Here is a 23,843-nt window from a genome sequence, read left to right as displayed (position 1 = left end):
GAGCTTTTGCGGTTGCAGCTCCTAGACTGTGGAACAGCATCCCTCTCCCCATCAGAATTGCCCCCTCCATCCACTCCTTTAAGTCCAGGCTCAAAACCTATTTCTATTCCCTAGCGTTTCCGGTCTTAAACTCAGGGGTGACCGAGCTTTTGCGGTTGCAGCTCCTAGACTGTGGAACAGCATCCCTCTCCCCATCAGAATTGCCCCCTCCATCCACTCCTTTAAGTCCAGGCTCAAAACCTATTTCTATTCCCTAGCGTTTGAGGCTCATTGAGGAGGTACTGTGAACTGTTTGCGTGCCATTGTATGTTTCTTTTCTTTTTTTTCCTTAGTACCTAATCAGATGTACAGCACTTTGGTCAACGTGGGTTGTTTTTAAATGTGCTATACAAATAAAATTGACTTGACTTGACTTGACCAAGTGCTTCTCACGGCGATCTGTATTCGCAACAATGTATCACCCATCTCACAGGGGCATTGTGACATCATAAGCTGAAGACCTTCAATAAATCCGCACCACAGCGCCTGTATTCGCAACAATGTATCCCCATCTCACAGGGGCATTGTGACATCATAATCTGAAGACCTTCAATAAATCCGCACCACAGCGCCCCCTATAATTTAGGGGGGGGGGGGGGAGCGCTTTAAAACCTCTGTAACTTAAAAAACATGCGACCGAATTAAATAAAAAACAATTTTGCAGCAGATAACCGCGTGGTGATTAAGGCGGTGCAAAAATCGTGGCGCTACGGTTCACCGTTTTGACGAAATCAGAGAAACCGCTGTTACGCGCATATATATATATATATAACACAAGATCTGAGTTTTAGTAGTATACTAGACAAAGTGGGCCCGTTGGGCCCATTCCCCACTCCCCCATTCTCTCCTCCCCCATCCCCACTCTTACTCTCCCCACACTCTCCCCTTTGGCCCGTCCTCTTAGGGTTTCCATTGTATCCGGGAGGGGTGGAGGGAGTGAAGGGGGGAGGGAGTGAGAGGGAGGTTTGGGGGAGGGAGGTGTGGAGGGATCGAGGGGGAGGGAGTGGTGGAGGGAGGGATGTGTTGAGGATGGAGGGGGGAGGGAGGGGGGGAGATTGATGAGAGATGGGTTGTATTTGTGGAGGGAGGGAGGGGGGGGGGAGAGAGGGGGGAGGGAGGGATGGGGGAGAGGGGAGGGATATGGACCTCCCCTTTTCCCAGTACCCCTCTTTCCCCCACCACCAAGTCCCCTCCGCACTACCCCTGTTGTCCCATTCCCCATTCTCAGACACCCCCCCCTCCCCCACTCTTAGCATCAGTTAAAGGCCAGTTTCATTTTTTTCCTTAGTACCTAATCAGATGTACAGCACTTTGGTCAACGTGGGTTGTTTTTAAATGTGCTATACAAATAAAATTGACTTGACTTGACCAAGTGCTTCTCATAAAAAAATGTAAATTTGTAAAGAGTAGACACCCAATAGCAGCTGCTTGTCCATTGTGACGTCACACGCTTTTCGCAACAATGTAGCAGCCATCTCACAGGGGCATTGTGACATCATAATCTGAAGACCTTCAATAAATCCGCACCACAGCGCCCCCTATAATTTAGGGGGGGGGGAGCGCTTTAAAACCTCTGTAACTTAAAAAACATGCGACCGAATTAAATAAAAAACAATTTTGCAGCAGATAACCGCGTGGTGATTAAGGCGGTGCAAAAATCGTGGCGCTACAGTTCACCGTTTTGACGAAATCAGAGAAACCGCTGTTACGCGCATATATATATATATAACACAAGATCTGAGTTTTAGTAGTATACTAGCACAAGTGTGCCCGTTGGGCCCGTCCTCGTAGGGTTTCCATTGTAACCGGGAGGCGGGGAGGGAGGGGGGAGGGAGGGGGGAGGGGGACCACCTGTTTTCCCAGTACCCCTCTTTACCCGTTGTGGGATGGGAGGGGGGAGGGGAGGGGGGAGGGAGAGGGGAGGGAGGGGGTAGGGGGGAGGGAGGGGGGAGGGAGGGAGGGGAGGGGGGAAGGGGGAGGGGGGAAGGGGAGAGGGAAGGGGGGGAGGGAGGAGGACCTCCCCTTTTCGGGAAGGGGGGAGGATGGGGGAACTCCCCTTTTCCCAGTACCCCTCTTTCCCCTTTGGGCCCGTCCTCGTAGGGATTCCATTGTAACCGGGAGGAGGGGAGGGAGGGAAGGGGGCGGGAGGGAGGAGGGGAGGGAGGGGGGGAAGGGGAGGGCGGAAAGGGGGGGAGGGGGGAAAGGGGGGAGGGGGGAAAGGGGGGAGGGAGAAGGGAAGGGGGGGAGGGGGGAGGTAGGGGAGGGGGAGGGGGGAAGGGGGAGGGAGGGGGACCTCCCCTTTTCCCAGTACCCCTCTTTCCCCGTTGGGCCCGTCCTCGTAGGGTTTCCATTGTAACCGGGAGGAGGGGAGGGAGGGAAGGGGGAGGAAGGGAGGAGGGAGGTGTGGAGGGAGGAGGGGAGGGAGGGGGGAGGGGAGGGGGAAGGGGAGGGGGGAAGGGGGGGAGGGGGGAGTGAGGGGGTAGGGGGGGGGAGGGGAGGGGGGTAGGGGGAGGGAGGGGGGAGGGAGGGGGGATGGGAGGGGAAGGGGGAGGGAGGGGGAGAGGGGGTAGGGGGAGGGAGGGGGCTCTCCCCTTTTCCCAGTACCCCACTTTCCCCGTTGGGCCCGTCCTCGTAGGGATTCCATTGTAACCGGGAGGAGGGGAGGGAGGGAAGGGGGAAAGGGGGGGAGGGGGGAAAGGGGGGAGGGGGGAGGGAGAGAGGGGGAGGGTGGAAAGAGCATCCCTCCATCGACTCCTTTAAGTCCAGGCTCAAAACCTATTTCTACTCCCTAGCGTCTGAGGCTCATTGAGGAGGCGCTGTGAACTGTTTGTGTGCTACTGTATGTTTCATTTTTTTCCTTAGTACCTAATCAGATGTACAGCACTTTGGTCAACGTGGGTTGTTTTTAAATGTGCTATACAAATAAAATTGACTTGACTTGACAGCTCTTCGCAACAATGTAGCACAGGGGCATTGTGACGTCACACGCTGAATACCGCTGGGGGGGGGGGGAAGTGGGGTCAGCTCGAGTTCATCTCACAAGGGCATTGTGACATCACAATGAAGACTAAATCCGCACCGCAGCGCCCCCCTTCTGTCAAAACTTCGATAAATCAGGGGGGGCAGCTCTTTTAAACCTCTGTAACTTAAAAAATATGCGTCCGAACTAAATAAAAATATCATTTCCCAGCAGCGAACCGCATGCTGATTAAGGCGGTACAAAAATCGTGGCGCTACGGTTCACCGTTTTGCCGGAATTGCCGTATTCAGCCGACATCAGTGGAATATATATATATATATATATTCAAGATCTGAGTTTTAGTAGTATACTAGACCGAGTGGGCCCGTTGGGCCCGTCCTCGTAGGGTTTCCATTGTAACCGGGAGGGGAGGAAAGGGGGAGGGTTGGGGGAGGAAGGGGGAGGGAGGAGGGGAGGGGAGGGGGGGAGGGGAGGGGGGAGGGAGAGGGGAGGGAGGGGGTAGGGGGGAGGGAGGGGAGAGGGGGGGATGGGAGGGGGAGGGGAGGGGGGAAGGGAGGAGGGAAAGGGGGGAGGGAGAGGGGAGGGAGGTGGGTAGGGGGGAGGGAGGGGGACCTCCCCTTTTCCCAGTACCCCTCTTTCCCCGTTGGGCCCGTCCTCGTAGGGTTTCCATTGTAACCGGGAGGAGGGGAGGGCGGGAAGGGGGAGGGAGGGAGGAGGGAGGTGTGGAGGGAGGAGGGGAGGGGAGGGAGGGGGGAGGGGAGGGAGGGGGGTAGGGGGGAGGGGAAGGGGGGAGGGAGGGGGACCTCCCCTTTTCCCAGTACTCCTCTTTCCCCGTTGGGCCGGTCCTCGTAGGGTTTCAATTGTAACCGGGAGGGGGGGAGGGAGGGTGGAAGGAGGGGGGAGAGGGATGGAAGGGTGGAGGGAGGGGGGGAGGGATTGGGGAGGGAGGGAAGGAGGGAGGGGGGAGTTAGGGGGGAGGGGGAGGGAGTTGGGGAGGGAGGGGGAGGAGGGGGGGAGGGAGTGGGGATGGAGGTGGGAAGGAGGGGGGATGAAGGGGTTGAGGGGGGAAGGGGGACCTCCCCTTTTCCCAGTACCCCTCTTTCCCCGTTGGGCCCGTCCTCATAGGGTTTCCATTGTAACCGGGAGGGGGGAGGGAGGGAGGTGTGGAGGGAGGAGGGGAGGGGGAGGGAGGGGGGAGGGGAGGGGGGAAGGGGAGGGGGGAAGGGGGGAGGGAGTAGGGGGGAGGGGAGGGAGGGGGATCTCCCCTTTTCCCAGTACCCCTCTTTCCCCGTTGGGCCCGTCCCCGTAGGGTTTCCATTGTAACCGGGAAACACTTGCCCCGGTGGCCCACGAGCATAGGGGCCCAATGCTGATCTGTGTATGTTAAGTGACTTGCAATTAAAAAAAATACTTTAAAAAAAGATAAGTGCTTTTTAAGTGCTTGTTTTGAAACATTCGCGGTCACATAGTGCTTCTCACTGCGATCTGTTAGTGGTGCTTTTCGAAACAATGTAGCACCCATCTCAAACAAGCATTGGGAGGATGGGAGGGAGGGAAGGGGAGGGAGGGAGGAGAGAGGTGTGGAGGGATGGGGGAAGGGGAGGGGGGAACGGGGGGAAGGGGGAGGGAGAGGAGAGGGAGGGGGGATGGGATGGGGGAAGGGGGGAGGGAGGGGGACCTCCCCTTTTCCCAGTACCCCTCTTTCCCGTTGGGCCCGTCCTCGTAGGGTTTCCATTGTAACCGGGAGGAGGGGAGGGAGGGAGGAGGGAGGTGTGGAGGGAGGAGGGGAGGGGGAAGGGGGAGGGAGAGGGTTAGGGGGGAGGGGGAGGGGAGGGGAGGGAGGGGGACCTCCCCTTTTCCCAGTACCCCTCTTTCCCCGTTGGGCCCGTCCCCGTAGGGTTTCCTTTGTAACCAGAAGGGGGGAGGGAGGGTGGAAGGAGGGGGGAGGGGGAGAGGGATGGAAGGGTGGAGGGAGGGGGGGAGGGATGGAGGGAAGGAGGGAGGGGGGGGAGTTAGGGGAGGAGGGGTGAGGGAGGTGGGGAGGGAGTTGGGGAGGAGGGGTGGAGGGAGTGGGGATGGAGGTGGGAAGGAGTGGGGAGGAAGGGGTTGAGGGGGGAAGGGGGGGGAGGGAGGGAATAGGGGCCCCATGCTGATCTGTGTATGTTAAGTGACTTGCACAACTTTAAAAAACTGGCAGTTGCCTTTCGCAACAATGTTGCAAACCATCTCACACAAGCATTGTGACGTCACAAGCTGAAGATGTAAATTTAAAACCGAGCTGATCTCTCATTGGTGCACGGGTGCCATTGTGACATCACGCGCTGAAGCCCCTTCAAGAAAAGGGTTAGAAATGAAAATTAAACTTTAATATCTCTCTAGCTTTAAAAAGGCAGCTTCAATTTGAACGAAAGTACTTACAATAGTTGCCCATGTTAATGGTGAATATGGCGGTACAAAAATCGTAGCGCTTTGGTGTACCGTCAGGGAGGAGTAGGGTTTGTAAGTTATGGACAGAAACTCTTCGGAATCTTTGCGTACATACACATATACATACGGAATGTTGGACCGCAGAGTTTTAGTAGTATATAGACTAGCACAAGTGTGCCCGTTGGGCCCGTCCTCGTAGGGATCCATTGTAACCGGGAGGGGAGTGGGGGGTAGGGAAGGGGGAGGGAGGGAGGAGGGGAGGGGGGAAGGGGGGAAGGGTGGGAGGGGAGGGGGGGAGGGGGGAAGGGGGGGAGGGAGGGGGGTGGGGGGAGGGAGGGGGAGGGGAGGGGGGAGGGAGAGGGGAGGGGGGGGAAGGGGGGAGGGGAGGGGGAAGGGGGGAGGGGAAGGGGGAAGGGAGGGGGACCTCCCCTTTTCCCAGTACCCCTCTTTCCCCGTTGGGCCCGTCCTCGTAGGGTTTCCATTGTAACCGGGAGGAGGGGAGGAGAGGGAGGGGAGGGGAGGGAGGGAAGGGGGAGGGAGGGAGGAGGGAAGGGGGAGGGAGGGAGGAGGGAGGTGTGGAGGGAGGGGGGAAGGGGGGGAGGGAGGGAGGGGGGTAGGGAGGGGGGAGGGGAGGGGGGAAGGGTGAGGGAGGGGGACCTCCCCTTTTCCCAGTACCCTCTTTCCCCGTTGGGTCCGTCCTCGTAGGGTTTCCATTTTAACCGGGAGGAGGGAGGGAGGGAAGGGGGAGGGAGGGAGGAGGGGAGGGGGAGGGGGGAGGGAGGGGGGGAGGGGAGGGGGGAGTGAAGGGGGGGAGGGGGGGAGGGAGAGGGGAGGGAGGAGGGTAGGGGGGGGAGGGGGAGGGAGGGAGGGTGGAAGGGGGAGGGAGGAGGACCTCCCCTTTTCCCAGTACCCCTCTTTCCACGTTGGGCCCATCCCCGTAGGGTTTCCATTGTAACCGGGAGGGGGGAGGGAGGGTGGAAGGAGTGGGGAGGGGGAGGGGGAGAGGGATGGAAGGGTGGAGGGAGGGGGGAGGGATTGGGGGAGGGAGGGATGGAGGGAAGGAGGGATGGGGGGAGGGAGGGTGGAAGGAGGGTGGAGGGGGAGAGGGATGGAAGTGTGGAGGGAGGGGGGAGGGATTGGGGGAGGGAGGGAGGAATGGAGGGAAGGAGGGAGGGGGGGAGTTAGGTGGGGAGGGTTGAGGGAGGTGGGGAGGGAGTTGGGGAGGGAGGGGGAGGAGGGGGGGAGGGAGTGGGGATGGAGGTGGGAAGGAGGGGGGAGGAAGGGGTTGAGGGGTGAAGGGGGACCTACCCTTTTCCCAGTACCCCTCTTTCCCCCACCACCAAGCCACCTCCGCAACGACCCCTGTTGTCCCCCTCCCCAGTCCCCATTCTCAGACCCCCCCCATTCTCTCTCTCCCCCAGACACACTCCAAGTGCTGTTTCGCAACACTTGCTCCGGTGGCCCACGAGCATAGAGGCCCCATGCTGATCTGGAGGGAGGAGGGGAGGGGGAGGGGGAGGGGAAGGGGGGAGGGGGAGGGGAAGGGGGGGAGAGGGGAGGGAGCAGGGTAGGGGGGAGGGAGGGGGAGGGGAAGGGGGAGGGGAAGGGAGGGGGACCTCCCCTTTTCCCAGTACCGCTCTTTCCCCGTTGGGCCCGTCCTCGTAGGGTTTCCATTGTAACCGGGAGGGGAGTGGGGGGGAGGGAAGGGAGGAGGGAGGTGTGGAGGTGTGGAGGGGGAGGGGAGGGGAGGGGGAGAGAGGGGGAGAGAGGGGGAGGGGAGGGGGGAGGGGAGGGAGGGGGTATGGGGGAGGGAAGGGGAAGGGGGGAGGGAGGGGGACCTCCCCTTTTCCCAATACCCCTCTTTCCCCGTTGGGCCCGTCCCCGAGGGGTGAGGGAGGTGGGGAGGGATGGGGAGTTAGTTGGGGAGGAGGGGGGGAGGGAGTGGGGATGGAGGTGGGAAGGAGTGGGGAGGAAGGGGTTGAGGGGGGAAGGGGGACCACCCCTTTCTTTTTTCGAAACACTTGCCCCGGTGGCCCACGAGCATAGGGGCCCCATGCTGATCTGTGTATGTTAAGTGACTTGCAATAAAAAACACAACTTTAAAAAACAATCAGCTGCTTCACACAAGCATTGTGACGTCACAAGCTGAAGACCTTGAAAAAAAAGGTTTAAAATAAAAAGATGTAAATTTGTAAAGAGTAGACACCCAATAGCAGCTGCTTGTCCATTGTGACATCACACGCTGAAGGGGGGGGGGGGGGGGTCAGCTCGAGCTCATCTCACAGGGGCATTGTGACATCACAAGCTGAAGACCTTCAATAAATCCGCACCACAGCGCCCCCTATAAATTAGGGGGGGGGGGGGAGCGCTTTAAAACCTCTGTAACTTAAAAAACATGCGACCGAATTAAATAAAAAATAATTTTCCAGCAGATAACCGCGTGGTGATTAAGGTGGTGCAAAAATCGTGGCGCTACGGTTCACCGTTTTGACGAAATCAGAGAAACCGTTGTTACGCGCATACCAGGTCAAACCCCCAAAAAAAATATACACAAGAAGTGAGTTTTAATAGTATACTAGACCAAGTGGGCCCGTTGGGCCCGTCCTCGTAGGGTTTCCATTGTAACCGGGAGGGGAGGAAAGGGGGAGGGTTGGGGGAGGGAAGGGGGAGGGAGGAGGGGAGGGAGGGGGGGAGGGGGGGAGGGGGGAGGGAGAGGGGAGGGAGGGGGGTAGGGGGAGGGAGGGGGGAGAGGGGGGGATGGGAGGGGGGAGGGGAGGGGGGAAGGGAGGAGGGAAGGGGGGGAGGGAACTTATGTGAAATAAATGTTCTTTTGTTAAAAAAGAAAGTAAACTTATCTATGAAATCTCTGTCTTTTATCTTTTTTTAAAAAATAAAATTAAATGCAATGGAAATCTCGTACCGTTTAAAATAAATGTAATTTTTCTGTTGGAAATGATAAGAAACTTATCTATAAATATTCTTTCTGTATTTCAATTAAACTGCCCTCCTGAGCGAGGGAGGGGGGGAGGAGGGGGGGAGAGGAGGAGGGGGGGGAGAGGAGGAGGGGGAGAGGAGAGGGGGAGAGGAGAGGGGGGAGAGGAGAGGGGGGAGAGGAGAGGGGAGAGGAGAGAGGGGAGGGGGAGAAGAGAGGGGAGGGGGAGAGGAGAGGGGGGAGAGGAGAGGGGAGAGGGGGGAGAGGAGAGGGGAGAGGGGGGAGAGGAGAGGGGAGAGGGGGGAGAGGAGAGGGGGAGAGGAGAGTGGGGGAGAGGAGAGGAGAGGGGGGGAGAGAGGAGAGGGGTCTATTTTACTTTAAAATAAACAGCATTCTTTGTTGAAAAAGAAATTAAACTTATCTATAGAGCAGCAGCTTATGTCTTTGTTGTAAATGAAATTAAACCTATGTGAAATAAATGTTCTTTTGTTAAAAAAGAAAGTAAACTTATCTATGAAATCTCTGTCTTTTATCTTTTTTTTAAAATAAAATTAAATGCAATGAAAATCTCGTACCGTTTAAAATAAATGTAATTTTTCTGTTGGAAATGATAAGAAACTTATCTATAAATATTCTTTCTGTATTTCAATTAAACTGCCCTCCTGAGCGATGCTGGAGCCTATCCTCAACCAGCAGCAGCACGGTGGACTGTTGGTTACGGCAGTTGGTGTCAGTTCAAATCAACTGCTCCACCCACATCGAGTGTAAGGTTGGAGCCAATCACTGCACCCCACGTAGAGACCCAGCCAATCGGGCGCTAACAGGGAGGGTGGAGCCAATCACTGCACCCCACGTAGAGACCCAGCCAATCGGGTGCTAACAGGGATGGTGGAGCCAATCACTGTACCCCACGTAAAGACCCAACCAATCGGGCGCTAACAGGGAGGGTGAAACCCAATGAAAAAAACCGCGTTTTTACTTTAAAATAAACAGCGTTCTTTGTTGAAAAGGAAATAAACTTATCTATAGAGCAGCAGCTTTTTTAAAATAAATAAAATCAAACTTAATGAAAATCACATTCCTCATTTTAAATAAATGTCTTTGTTATAAATTAAATCAAACAGCGGGAGAGGCGACGGCGACTACACTTCCGCTTCGGGGAGAGGAGGAGGGGGAGAGGAGGGGGGGGAGAGGAGGGAGGGGGAAAGGAGGGGGGGAGGGGAGGGGGGAGGGGAGGGGGGGAAGGGGGGGAGGGGGGAAGGGGGGAGGGGAGGGGGGAGGGGGGAGGAGGGAGGGGGAGAGGAGGGAGGGGGAGAAGAGGGAGGGGGAGAGGAGGAGGGGGGAGAGGAGGAGGGGGGAGAGGAGGAGGGGGGGAGAGGAGAGGGGGGGAGGGGAGAGGAGAGGGGAGAGGAAAGAGTGGAGGGGGAGAGGAGAGGGGGGAGAGGAGAGGGGAGAGGGGGGAGAGGAGAGGGGGGAGAGGAGAGGAGAGGGGGGGGAGAGAGGAGAGGAGAGGGGGGGAGAGAGGAGAGGTGTCTATTTTACTTTAAAATAAACAGCATTCTTTGTTGAAAAAGAAATTAATCTTATCTATAGAGCAGAAGCGGGAGAGGCAACGGCGACTACACTTCCCGGCGGTCAGCGCTGCGGGGAAGGGAGGGAGGGAGGGATGAGGTAGGGAGGAGAGGAGAGTGGGGAGGGAGGGAGGGGGGAGAGGGGAGGAGAGGGGGAGGGAGGGTGTAAGGGAGGGGGGAAGGGGGGGAAGGGAGGGGAAAGGGAGGGGGGAAGGGAGGGGGAGGGAAGGGGGAGAGGAGAGGGGGGGAGAGGAGAGGGGGGGAGAGGAGAGGGGGGAGAGGAGAGGGGGGAGAGGAGAGGGGGGGAGAGGAGAGGGGGGGAGAGGAGGGGGGGGAGGAAGGGGGCAGAGGGGGGGGGAAGGGGAGGGAGAGGGGAGGGGAGGGGAGGGGAGGGGGGAGGGGAGGGGGAGGGGGTGGGGGAGGGGGGGAGGGAGGGGGACCTCCCCTTTTCCCAGTACCCCTCTTTCCCCGTTGGGCCCGTCCTCGTAGGGTTTCCATTGTAACCGGGAGGAGGGGAGGGAGGGAAGGGGGAGGGAGGGAGGGAGGGAGGAGGGAGGGTAGGGAGGGAGGAGGGAGGTGTGGAGGGAGGAGGGGAGGGAGGGGGGAGGGGAGGGGGGAAGGGGGGGAGGGGGGAGTGAGGGGGTAGGGGTGAGGGGGAGGGAGGGGGGAGGGAGGGGGGAGGGAGAGGGGAGGGGGGGTAGGGGGGGAGGGGGAGGGAGGGGGGATGGGGGGGGGGGAGGGAGGGGGCTCTCCCCTTTTCCCAGTACCACTCTTTCCCCGTTGGGCCCGTCCTCGTAGGGATTCCATTGTTACCGGGAGGAGGGGAGGGAGGGAAGGGGGAGGGAGGAGGGAGGAGGGGAGGGAGGGGGGAGGGCGGAAAGGGGGGGAGGGGGGAAAGGGAGGAGGGGGGAGGGAGAGGGGAAGGGGGGAGGGGGAGGGAGGGGGGAGGTAGGGGAGGGAGGAGGGGAGGGAGGGGGGAAGGGGAGGGTGGAATGGGGGGATGGGGGAAAGGGGGGAGGGGGGAAGGGGGGAGGGGGGAGGGAGAGGGGAAGGGGGGGAGGGGGGAGGGAGAGGGGAAGGGGGGGAGGGGGAGGGAGGGGGGAGGTAGGGGAGGGGGAGGGGGGAAGGGGGAGGGAGGGGCACAGGGGCATTGTGACATCACACGCTGAATACCACGGGGGGGGGGGGAAGGGGGGTCTGCTCGAGTTCATCTCACAGGGGCATTGTGACATCACAATGAAGAATAAATCCGCAGCGCAGCGCCCCCCTTCTGTCAAAACTTCGATAAATCAGGGGGGGCAGCACCTTTAAACCTCTGTAACTTAAAAAATATGCGTCCGAATTAAATAAAAATATCATTTTCCAGCAGCGAACCGCATGCTGATTAAGGCGGTACAAAAATCGTGGCGCTACGGTTCACCGTTTTGCCGGAATTGCCGTATTCATCCGACATCAGTGGAATATATATATAAAGCTACAAGATCAGAGTTTTAGTAGTATACTAGAACAAGTGTGCCCGTTGGGCCCGTCCTCGTAGGGTTTCCATTGTAACCGGGAGGGGAGTGGGGGTAGGGAAGGGGGAGGGAGGGAGTAGGGAGGTGTGGAGGGGGGAGGGGAGGGGGAGGGAGGAGGGGAGGGGGAAGGGAGGGATGGAGAGGGGAGGGAAGGGGGTAGGGGGAGGGGGAGGGAGGGGAGGGGGGAAGGGGAGGGAGGGGGGAAGGGGAGGGGGAGGGAGGGAGAAGGGAGTGAGGGGGGAGGGAGGGGGACCTCCCCTTTTCCCAGTACCCCTCTTTCCCCATTGGGTCCGTGCTCGTAGGGTTTCCATTGTAACCGGGAGGAGGGGAGGGAGGGGAGGGGGAGGGAGGGAGGAGGGAGGTGTGGAGGGAGGAGGGGAGGGGGAGGGGAGGGGGGGAGGGGGGAAGGGGGGAGGAGGGAGGGAGAGGGGAGGGAGGGGGGTAGGGGGGAGGTAAGGGGGAGTGAGGGGGGAGGGAGGGAGGGGGATCTCCCCTTTTCCCAGTACCCCTCTTTCCCCGTTGGGCCCGTCCCTGTAGGGTTTCCATTGTAACCGGGAGGGGTGGAGGGATGGTGGAAGGAGGGGGGAGGGGGAGAGTGATGGAATGGTGGAGGGAGGGGGGAGGGAGTGGGGGAGGGTGGGATGGAGGGAAGGAGGGAGGGGGGGGAGTTAGGGGCTGAGTGGTGATGGAGGTTGGGATTGAGGGGGGAGGGAGGGGGGGAGGGAGTGGGGATGGAGGTGGGAAGGAGGGGGGAGGAAGGGGTTGAGGGGGGAAGTGGGACCTCCCCTTTTCCCAGTACCCTCTTTCCCCCACCACCAAGCCCCCTCCGCAACGACCCCTGTTGTCCCCAGTCCCCATTCACAGACCCCCCCCCCCCCATTCTCTCTCTCCCCATACACACTCTCAGTGCTTTTTTCGAAACACTTGCCCCGGTGGCCCACGAGCATATGGGCCCAATGCTGATCTGTGTATGTTAAGTGACTTGCAATAAAAAAAAATACTTTAAAAAGAGATAAGTGCTTTTTAAGTGCTTGTTTTGAAACATTCGCGGTCACATAGTGCTTCTCACTGTAGCACCCATCTCAAGTGTGCCCGTTGGGCCCGTCCTCGTAGGGTTTCCATTGTAACCGGGAGGGGAGTGCGGGGGAGGGAAGGGGGAGGGAGGGAGGAGGGCAGGGGAGGGGGAGGGAGGAGGAGGGGAGAAGGGGGGGAGGGAGAGGGGAGGGAGTGGGGTAGTGGAGGGGGAGGGAGGGGGAGGGGAGGGAGGGAAGGGTGAGGGAGGGAGGAGGGAGGTGTGGAGGGAGGAGGGAGGTGTGGAGGGAGATGGGGAAGGAGGGGGGAGGGGAGGGGTTAGGGGGAGGGAGAGGGGAGGGAGGGAGGGGGGTAGGGGGAGGGAGGGGGAGGGGAAGGGGGAGGAGGGGGACCTCCCCTTTACCCAGTACCCCTCTTTCCCCGTTGGGCCCGTCCTCGTAGGGTTTCCATTGTAACCGGGAGGAGGGGAGGGAGGGAAGGGGGAGGGAGGGAGGAGGGGGGAGGGAGGGGGGGAGGGGAGGGGGGAAGGGGGGAGTGAGGGGGTAGGGGGAGGGAGGGGGAGGGAGGGGGAGAGGGGAGGGGGGGTAGGGGGGAGGGGGAAGGGAGGGGGCTCTCCCCTTTTCCCAGTACCCCTCTTTCCCCGTTGGGCCCGTCCTCGTAGGGATTCCATTGTAACCGGGAGGAGGGGAGGGAGGGAAGGGGGAGGGAGGGAGGAGGGAGGAGGGGAGGGAGGGGGGAAGGGGAGGGCGGAAAGGGGGGGAGGGGGGAAAGGGGGGAGGGGGGAGGGAGAGAGGGGGAGGGTGGAAAGAGCATCCCTCTCCCCATCAGAACTGCCCCCTCCATCGACTCCTTTAAGTCCATGCTCAAAACCTATTTCTACTCCCTAGCGTTTGAGGCTCATTGAGGAGGCGCTGTGAACTGTTTGTGTGCTACTGTATGTTTCATTTTTTTCCTTAGTACCTAATCAGATGTACAGCACTTTGGTCAACGTGGGTTGTTTTTAAATGTGCTATACAAATAAAATGGACTTGACTTGACAGCTCTTCGCAACAATGTAGCACAGGGGCATTGTGACGTCACACGCTGAATACCGCTGGGGTGGGGGGGAAGGGGGGTCAGCTCGAGTCCATCTCACAGGGGCATTGTGACATCACAATCCGCACCGCAGCGCCCCCCTTCTGTCAAAACTTCGATAAATCAGGGGGGGCAGCACTTTTAAACCTCTGTAACTTAAAAAATATGCGTCCGAATTAAATAAAAATATAATTTTCCAGCAGCGAACCGCATGCTGATTAAGGCGGTACAAAAATCGTGGCGCTACGGTTCACCGTTTTGCCGGAATTGCCGTATTCAGCCGACATCAGTGTTATATATATATATAACACAAGATCTGAGTTTTAGTAGTATATAGATAGATAGATAGATAGATAGATAGATATATATATATATACATCACGAACAGTGTGAGAGGCAGAGGCTTCTACATGAGAGGCGGCAGCTCAGAATTTTATCTCTGGCTCTGCAAACTATTTCATGCTTAACTTTCCGATGTCAAAGCTAATCATAAATGAATGCTGCCCAGTGGACAAGCTTGAAGATGGTGCCGACCTGCCTTCAGGAGCCTCGTGAGTGGATTTGATGCTCAGACTGCGGTCCCTCCTGACGGGGCCTGGCTCCACAGTGGGCAGACCAGTGGCAGACGTTGTGGTTGTCCACGTGGATGAGATCCGTCTCAGGAGGCCCGGCGGCAAGCTTCTCCTCAGTCGCTGGAGGGAATAAAATGGTGTTATTGTGCTGAAGAGGTTCGGGATCAATAATCAGCAAGCACGATTGAGAATAAATAGCAATGCACGTGAACGCACAAGGTAGAGTTGCTGCCTCACAGCGCCAGAGACCCGGTTACGATCCTGACGATGGGTGCTGTCTTTACGGAGTTTTTTACGTTCTCCCGGTGACTGCGTGGGTTTTCTCCGAGATCCTCGGCTTCCTCCCACACTCCAAAGACGTGCAGGATTGTAGGTTAATTGGCTTCAGTAAAATTGTCCCTAGTGCAAAGGATAGAACTAGAGTATGGGGTGATCGCTGGTCGGCGCGGACTTGGTGGGTCGAGGGGCCTGTTTCCGTGCTGTATCTCCAAAGCCTAAAGAACTTTACTGATTTAAGTTAATTCAAGAGGCGAGGCACAGTAGGATTTGGAGCCAATGGGGGCCGTTAGGATTGGTGCAGATGGGAAAATGGTCAGCATGGATGTGGTGGGCCAAAGGGCCAGTTCCTGTGTGGTACTACTCTATGAGTCTGAATGAGTCTTGAATGTAGTCAAGGAACTGCAGATGCTGGTTTACCAAGGAAAGACACAAAGTGCTGGAGTAACTCATGGGGTCAGGCGGTGCCTCTGGAGAACATGGATAGGTGACATTATGGGTCAGGACATTCAGACTGATGATTACTAGCTTTTAACCTCATTTTTTGTCCTTTCTTCTTTGGCCTTCATCCATACACCAGTTCTATCCTACACACGAGGGACAATTTACAGAAGCCAATTAACCTACAAACCAGCATCTGCAGTTCTTTCCTACACATAACTTATATTCAAGGTGTACTTTTTAAGAGTTTAAACTTTAGAGATAATGCACGGAAACAGACCCTTTAGTCCACCAAGTCCGTGCCGACCAGCGATCACCTGTACACTATCCTACACACTAGGGAAAATTTACAGTTTTACCGAAGCCAATTGAAGTGTGGGAGGAAACCGGAGTACTTGGAGAAACCCCACGCGGTCACAGAGAGATTGTGCAAACTTCCTACAGACAGCAGCTGAGACAATAGACAATAGACAATAGACAATAGGTGCAGGAGTAGGCCATTTGGCCCTTCGAGCCAGCACCACCATTCAATGTGATCCTGGCTGATCATTCTCCATCAGTACCCTGTTCCTGCCTTCTCCCCATTCCCCCTGACTCCGCTATCCTTAAGAGCTCTATCTAGCTCTCTCTTGAATGCATTCAGAGAACTGGCCTCCACTGCCTTCGGAGGCAGAGAATTCCACAGATTTACAACTCTCTGACTGAAAAAAGATTTTCCTCATCTCCGTTCTAAATGGCCTATCCCTTATTCTTAAACTGTGGCCCCTGCTTCTGGACTCCCCCAACATTGGGAACATGTTTCCTGCCTCTAACGTGTCCAATCCCTTAATAATCTTATATGTTTCAGAAGGTCAGGAACACATCCTGGTCTCTGGTTCCTTAAAGCAGAAACTCTATCGGTGCACCACTGTACTGCCCAGTGTACTTAAGAGGCCCAGGTTCTATATTCATGTCTACCAAGTTGCCTTGCTGACTGATGAAAAATTCAGTGGTTTGCGACCAGATTAAAGAAAGCCCATTTCAGTTGGCTGACAATTTCAAAGTCGATTGCTCCAAAGAATATCTCTATTGGTGTAGAACAATAAACAATTACACTCAAAATGCAGAAGAAACCCATTTAAATCTTTGGGGTGAACCATAGATATGCAAATAGAATTACCTACTACTAAATAAAAATAGGAAAATAAGTAATTTACCATGAAACTGCATCATTAATTAAACCAAATTGTATTAAATGCAATTTTTGTCATTGTAAAGCTATAATAAAGAAATCAGCATCTCTTTATTCAGCGAGAACCTGATTATAATTATGAAATTAGGAATAGTGAAATTACCTAATAGTTAAAGGCCTGGATAGAGCGAATATGGAGAGGGTGTTTCCACTAGTGGGAGAGTCCAGGACCAGAGGCCACAGCCTCAGAATTAAAAGACGTACCTTTAGAAAGGGGATGAGGAGGAATTACTTTAAAGTGTTGTGAATTTGTGGAATTCATTGCCACAGAAGGCTGTGGAAGCCATCAATGGACATTGTTTAGGCAGAGATTGACAGATTTTTGATTAGGAAAGGTGTCAAGGGTTACGGGGAGGAGGCAGGAGAATGGCAATGAGAGGGAAAAATAGATCAGCCATGATTGAATGGCGGAGTAGGCTTGATGATACTGCAGGCCGATTTTAAATGGCTTTTACAAGACATACTAGCACATAGTCAGGAAGGCAAATTTTTCTTGAGGCAAAAGGAATTGCAGATATTGGAATCTTGAGTAGAACACAAAGTGCTGGAGTAATTCAGTGGGTCATGCATCATCTCTCTGGATGTCATGGAAAGGTGACATATTGGGGCTCTTCTTCAGACTCTGAATCTGAAGGGGCCTGACCTGAAACGTTACCTATACATGTCCTCCAGAGATGAAAAAGGGTCCTGAACGGAAATGTTTTCTATATATCCTTGAGAGATGCCCCCTGACCCGCTGACTTCCAGCACTTTGTGTCTTTTTTGGGGCCAAATCAACATCCCGTGTAAAGCACCGAACTTTACCACCAGTCCTTATGCTGGTAAGGATATTACCTGGAGCATAGTTAACACATAACAGGGATCAAATGACGAAGTCCATCATCAAGCAAGGATCCCAATCTGACGCGTCACCTATCCATGTTCTCCAGAGATGCTGCCTGACCCGTTGAGTTATTCCAGCACATTATGTTTTTTTTTGTAAACCAGCATCTGCAGTTCCTTGTTTTGATCATCATCATCTATTAAAGGGTAATTTCCACTGTCTAGGTTACTTTAGTTTAGTTTAGTTTAGAGATAAACCGTGGAAACAGGCCCTTCAGCCCACCGAGTCCATGCCAGCCACCGATCACCCCAGTTCACACTAGTTCTATGTTGTCCCACATTCTCATCCACTCCCTGCACACGAGGGGCAATTTGCAGAGGGCCAATTGACCCACAAACCCGTATGTCTATCGGATGTGAGAGGAAACCGCGGTCACAGGGAGCACGTGCAAACTCCACACGCACGGCCAGCATCCTCGGTCGGGATCAATCCTGGGCCTCTGGCACTTTGAGACAGTGGCTCTACCAGCTGTGCCACTGTGACGCTTAGAGTTAGGCCAAGTTGTAAAAGTCTGCAGAGGGTGGAACTACTGAGGCAAATTCCAGTCATGTTCATAAGGGATAGGAGAAGAATTAGGCCATTCGGCCCATCAGGTCTACTCCGCCATGGCTGATCTATCTTTCTCTCTATTCTCCTGTCTTCACCCCATGACCCCCGACACCCGTACTATTCAAGAATCAATTTATCTCTGCCTTTAAAACATCCATTGACTTGGGCAAAGAGTCCCACAGATTCACCACCCTTTGACTGAAGAAATTCCTCCTCATCTCCTTCCTAAAGAAACGTCCGCTAATTCTGAGGCTGTGACCTCTGGTCCAACACTCTCCCACTTGTGGAAACATCCTCTCCACATCCACTCGATCCAAGCCTTTCACGGACGTGGATGCATACGTTGGCATTCCCCCTCGGGGGGCAGTGTGTCTGGCTCACTGTGCGGAGGGCGAGCAAAACGTGAAAAAAAATGTAGCAGAGAGTGTGAGGAAAAGTCGTAGAGGGATGGGGTGGCAGCAATGGCCCAACAGAAGCAGAGTGAGAAACAGTGCCTGAATCAAACAAGATACAAAGTGCTGGAGTAACTCAGCAGGTCAGGCAGCATCTCTGGAGAACATGGATAGGTGACGTTTCGGTTCAGGACCCTTCTTCAGATTGATCGTAGTGGGGGGAGGGGGAGGAGAAACCTGGAAAAGAAAGGTGGGTGTGGGACAAATCCTCGCCATTGATGGGTGGGTACAGGTGAGGGGGAGGGGGGGTTAAATTGGAAAATGGGTGCCCAAAGGCCAGAGATGAAGGGACGAGAAAGTGTGAGGTAAGGAGAGAAGAAGCGCGAATTGTGAAGCCGGAGGAAGGAATGTAGATTAAAGGAGACAGGGTGTGGGGGTGCGGTGAGGGGGGGGGAGGAGGCGAAGGAGGAGGGGAGATGAAAGCCACCATCTCTTGTTGTACCTTTGGGATGGCAAGCTTCTCTCCTTGGCATTCTTCACTATCCGAACACACATAGGACTCGCTGAAGGAGGCCAACGGGTTTATCCTTGGCTTGTGGATGGGCTGGAAGGTGAGTTGGGTGCTGAGAAGATTGCTGACTGCTCTCAGCGATGTGCTGACATTGGGAGGCAAGGAAGGTTCGGCCAAAAGGTCTGTAATTAGTCCATGAGCTTCACCCATCACAGCGATATCGACGGTGACACTTGTGCCTGAAGACTGAAGGAGAATAAAAAATGTAAGTGTAAATTAATTGGAATACAATACAAAAGTGTAAACAAACTGCTTCATGAACCACAAAACAGAATGCATCTTCAGTGTATTTAGAAATACAGCGCAGAAAAAGGCCCTTCGGCCCACCGAGTCCGCGCTCACCAGCGATCCCTGTACACCAGTGCTATGCTACACACTAAGGACCATTTACAATCTTTACTTAAGCCAATTAACCTACAAACCTGCACGTCTTTGGATTGTGGGAAGAAACTCGGAGCACCCGAGTGGGAAAACCCACGCGGTCACAGGGAGAACGTACAAACTCCATACAGACAGCACCCGTAGTCAGGATCGAACTCGGGTCTCTGGCGCTGTAAGCCAGCAATTCTATCGCTGCATCACCGTGCCGCCCGAGAACATCAGAGCAGAGGAACAGACTATGTGCCGACCATAATGCCAAGACCAACTCTTATCTACATGCACATAATCCATGTCTCTCCAGTCCCTGCATATCCATGTGCCTATCCCAAAGTCTCATAAATGCCACTATTGCCACATAAATGCCACCCGTGACAATGCGTTCCAGGCACCCATCACCCTCGGTGTCCAAAACTTGCCCGCACATCTCCTTTAAACTTTGACCTGAAAGCTATGCCCTCTCGTATTTGTTTTTTTTTCATGCTGGGGAAAAAGGATCTGAATTTCTACTTTAGCTATGCCTCTCATAACTTTATATACCTTAACCCAACAAAACACGTCAGGTATTTACTCTTCCTTCTGTAATTTAAATGCACAAACTACAGATATATAATAATTCAGATACCTTTTCTAAAAATACACAACCACAATCTGTCAGACCAACGCTCCTTGACTGTTTAATTCATGGATTAACTGACTGACTGTTTGTTTGATTCATTGACTGACTGACTGACGGATTAACTGACTGATTGTTTGTTTGATTCATTGACGGACTGATGGATTGACTGACTGATTGATTGACCGATTGGTTGATTGATTGATTGATTGATCGATTGACAGATTGAAAGATGCAGCATAGCAGGCTCTTGTGTCCACCCATGTCCACGCCGACCATCGATCAGCCGCTCACAATAGTTCTATGATATCCCACTTTCTCATCCACTCCCTACACATTACATTTACAGAGTGCCAATTAACCCACAAACCGCGCAAGTCTTTGGGATGTGGGAGGAAACCGAGGCACCAAGAGAGAGCTGGATAGAGCTCTTAAGGATAGCGGAGTGAGGGGGTATGGGGAGAAGGCAGGAACGGGGTACTGATTGATAGTGATCAGCCATGATCGCATTGAATGGCGGTGCTGGCTCGAAGGGCTGAATGGCCTACTCCTGCACCTATTGTCTATTGTCTATTGTCTATTGAAACCCACGTGGTTACAGGGAGAACGTGCAAACGCCACACACAGACAGCACCCGAGGTCAGGATCAAAGCCGGGTCTCTGGCACTGAGAGGCAGCAGCCCATCCGTTTGCGCCACCGTGCCACCCTATTCAGAATACAAATGCATCCTGCACTGCGGTAGCCCTGTTTGCTTCATTGCTTATCGATCAGTGATTATTCATGAACAGCTCAAGGTGAATCAGAGGGTGAACGTAATCATTCCACTTGAAATATTTACACTGACTATTGTTAGACCTTCGGACCATAGGACATGTTTTCATTAAAAAAAAAACAGACAGAGAGGGTGGTGGACATATGGAACGAGCTGCCAGAGTGGGTAGTTGAATCAGGTACAATAACAACATTTAAAAGACATTTAGACAGGTACATGCCAGGCCTTGTCCTGGTGTATGGTACGGTATGGAGCAGCACCGTGGCACAGCGGTAGAGTGGTTGCCTTAAAGCGCTAGCAGCGCGGTGTCCCGGCTTCCATCCCGACTTTGGGTTCTGGCCTTACGGAGTTTGTACTTTTCCCCTATGACTGCATGGTTTTTCTCCGAGATCTTCAGTTTCCTCCCGCACTCCAAAGGCGTACAGGTTTGTAGGTTAATTGGCTTGGTGTAAGTGTAAATTTCCCCCAGTTTGTGTAAATGTGCGGGGATCGCTGGTCGGTGCAAACTCGGTGGGCCGAAGGGCCTGTTTCCCCGCTGGAGCTCTAAACTAAACTAATTACCTCTCTTACAGCTTTCTCCTCTCCACTACAATCAGTCTGAAGAAGGGTCCCGACATCACCTATCAGTGTTCTCCAGAGATGCTGCCTGACCCTTTGAGTTACTCCAGCACTTTGTGTCTTTTTCTTTCATTTCTTTCACAGTTCTGACCAAGAGTTTTGGGTCTGAGACCTGAGTTGATTCTCACTCCACAGATCCTGCCTGACCCATTGAGTGCTCCGAGCCTTCCCAATGATAATTCCATTTTAAGCACCTTCAGAGATGTGTGCTGGTTTGAATGCATAATCTATTAACCTTGCAAATTGCTTGTGTGAAAATCATTTTCTTGTTCCTTTCATACATTTTCAATGTGATAAAAACAAATTCTGTTGCCATGCAAGGATAATAAAGACATTATCAAATGCAGGGTAATATGTGTGTTCGTCTTAATGGAATCAGTACCATCTCCAAAACATTAAAAATGGATCAATCAAAATGTCTTTAGTTCGTTGATGGACTGTGATTAGTTCTGCACATTGCAATGTAAACGTCTTTTGCCAATGTTACATCGGTTCCGAACATTTCAAGCATTTGTGTGAATATTTCTTCAACTGAATGCATGAGTTCTATCACTGAGACCTGATTCTTTGTAACTGAGTGAAATTCTGAATGCTTTACGTTTAGCTTAGTTCAGAGATACAGCTTGGAAACAGGCCCCCTCGGCCCAATGAGTCCGTGCCGACCAGCGATCACCCTTACACTAGTTTTATCCGACACACAAGGGGCAATTTACAGCAGGCAATTAACCAACAAACCTGCACGTCTTTGGAGCGTGGGAGGAAACTGGAGCCACCCGGAGAAAACCCATGTGGTCTCAGGGAGAACGTATGACCACCGTACAGACAGCACCCATAATCAGGATTGAACCAGGGTCTCTGGCGCTGTAAGGCAGCAACTCTACCGCTGCGCCACCGTGCCACATTCTGTGCTTTTATGTTGTATTCTGCAGGCTCTCCATCTGTGAGCTGGCTCCCAGGTTCAAAGGGTCAACGTGGACTTCAAGATAGAACCATCTTTGGCTCCCTGGTTTGTGATAATTGGCGATCATTTGAGGTCGAGTGTGTTTGTCCTCCTGGGGTGGGGGGGGGGGGGGGGGGGTGGGTCCTGAGCCAGCTGAAGAGGCCGATCCTGGGGCCGCGGACTTTATGTCCCTCTAGGTGGACGCCCGTGTGTGGCTTCTTTTGACGTGGGGAGACCGGTGCACGGAGACCCACCCACCGTACGGTGCGTGACAGAGACAGACACCAGGGTGGGGAGTCTCTCCCTGCTGCAGCTTCCTCCACCTTCTCAGCCGCAGTGGTCCCCACCCACCGGCCAGACACCACCCTCTGGCCTGCTCCAGACACCACCCTCCGCCCTGCTCCAGACACCACCCTCTGGCCAGACACCACCCTCCAGCCTGCTCCAGACACCACCCTCCGGCCTGCTCCAGACACCACCCTCCGCCCTGCTCCAGACACCACCCACAGGCCTGCTCCAGACACCACCCTCCGCCCTGCTCCAGACACCACCCTCCAGCCTGCTCCAGACACCACCCTCCGGCCTGCTCCAGACACCACCCACCAGCCTGTTCCAGACACCACCCTCCAGCCTGCTCCAGACACCACCCTGCTCCAGACACCACCCTCCGGCCTGCTCCAGACACCACCCACAGGCCTGCTCCACCGTCGAGGTCTTCTTCTTGGGCCGCGCTTTGTCAAAGTGGAGTATTTGATGGGTGCATTACACCAGGGGGCGCCACACGATGGCTGCCTCGCCTACGGTCTGTCTGTCTGTCGTTTGTGAACTCTTTTTGTTATTTTTGGTAAGTTTTAAAAGTTTGTGTAAATGTTCTCTGGTTTGTTTTATGTGGGGGGGGGGGGGGGGGGGGGGGGGGTCGGGGAAACCTTTTTTTCAATCTCTTACCTTGCCGGAGATGCGATTGTTTTCCGGATCGTATCTCCGGTCACTCTGCGGCCTAACATCATGGAGCTGGAGGGCCTTGCTTGAGACTGACTTTGAGCCCCACCGAGGGGCCGTGGACTTACCATTGGAGTCTGCCATCCCTTGCCTGGGATCGACGCTCCAACTGCGGCCTGCGGACTTTAACGTCGCGGAGCTCGCAGTCTCGGGTTGAGACCGGCCGGGGGCTCCAAAAGCCGCACGATGTTCGACTAGTCCTGACCCGGGGTAGATCGCCCGATGGGGGGGAGCTGAGAACCCCCCCCCCCCCCATGCAGGAGCTTGATCGCCCCGACGAGGAAGGCTCGCCGCCGGCTACGGGAGTCAAGATCATCCCGTCAACGGAACGTTAGAGGCCCCCGACCGCTGGAAGACAAAGAAGGGAGAGATCGAACTTTTTTTCGCCTTCCATCACAGTGAGGAATGTGGAGGAGTCACTGTGGTGGATGTTCATGTTAAAATGTATTTTGTGTGCCCGGTTGCTTTTTATTGTTATGACTGTGTGGCAAATGAAGTTCCTCGTATGTTGCAAAACATACTTGGCTAATAAAATATTATTGTGATTGTAGTTGTGATAATACTGCTTGCCTGAAATGGGTTTTACTACCAAAGATAGGCACAAAATGTTGGAGTAACTCAGAGGGTCAGGCTGCATCTCTGGAGAAAAGGAATAGGTGATGTTTCAGGTCGAGAACCTTCTTCAGACTGAGATTCAGGGGAGAGGAAAACTAGAGGTATGAAAAGGTTCAGAACAAATCAGAGCAGGCATGGATGACCGAGGAAAAGTGGAGCCCACAATGGTCCATTGTTGGCTGTGGATGAGGCGATAACGAAGGAATATATGGATGTAAGCAGTGGAACTGATAGGACGACTAGGGTGGGGGAGGGACGGAGAGAAAGGGGATGCAAGGGTTACTTGAAATTAGAGAAATCAACATTCATATCGCTGGGTTGTCAGCTGCTCAAATTTCCACCATATTGTTTCTCACAAAACCACAATAAAACTGGATCAATCAACAGCAGTCAACAGCAGTCAGAGTTACCAAAATCAAT

General features: G+C 54.5%; 1 protein-coding gene across 3 annotated transcripts in view; it reads right to left on the bottom strand.

Moving 5' to 3' along the window:
• pde3a (phosphodiesterase 3A, cGMP-inhibited) overlaps positions 1–23,843 on the bottom strand; it is a 384,185-nt gene that overhangs the window by 97,475 nt on the left and 262,867 nt on the right. For all 3 annotated transcript variants that reach the window (XM_078419978.1, XM_078419979.1, XM_078419980.1), the window contains 2 exons: positions 18,416–18,670; positions 14,104–14,261 (listed from right to left, as the gene is read on the bottom strand). In XM_078419978.1, the coding sequence (XP_078276104.1) occupies positions 14,104–14,261; positions 18,416–18,670 (413 nt within the window). The remainder of the gene's footprint in view (positions 1–14,103; positions 14,262–18,415; positions 18,671–23,843) is intronic.

Source organism: Rhinoraja longicauda, chromosome 23 (assembly GCF_053455715.1).
Source record: "Rhinoraja longicauda isolate Sanriku21f chromosome 23, sRhiLon1.1, whole genome shotgun sequence".
Taxonomy (NCBI): Eukaryota; Metazoa; Chordata; class Chondrichthyes; order Rajiformes; family Arhynchobatidae; genus Rhinoraja; species Rhinoraja longicauda.
This window is presented reverse-complemented; position numbering and strand designations above follow the sequence as displayed.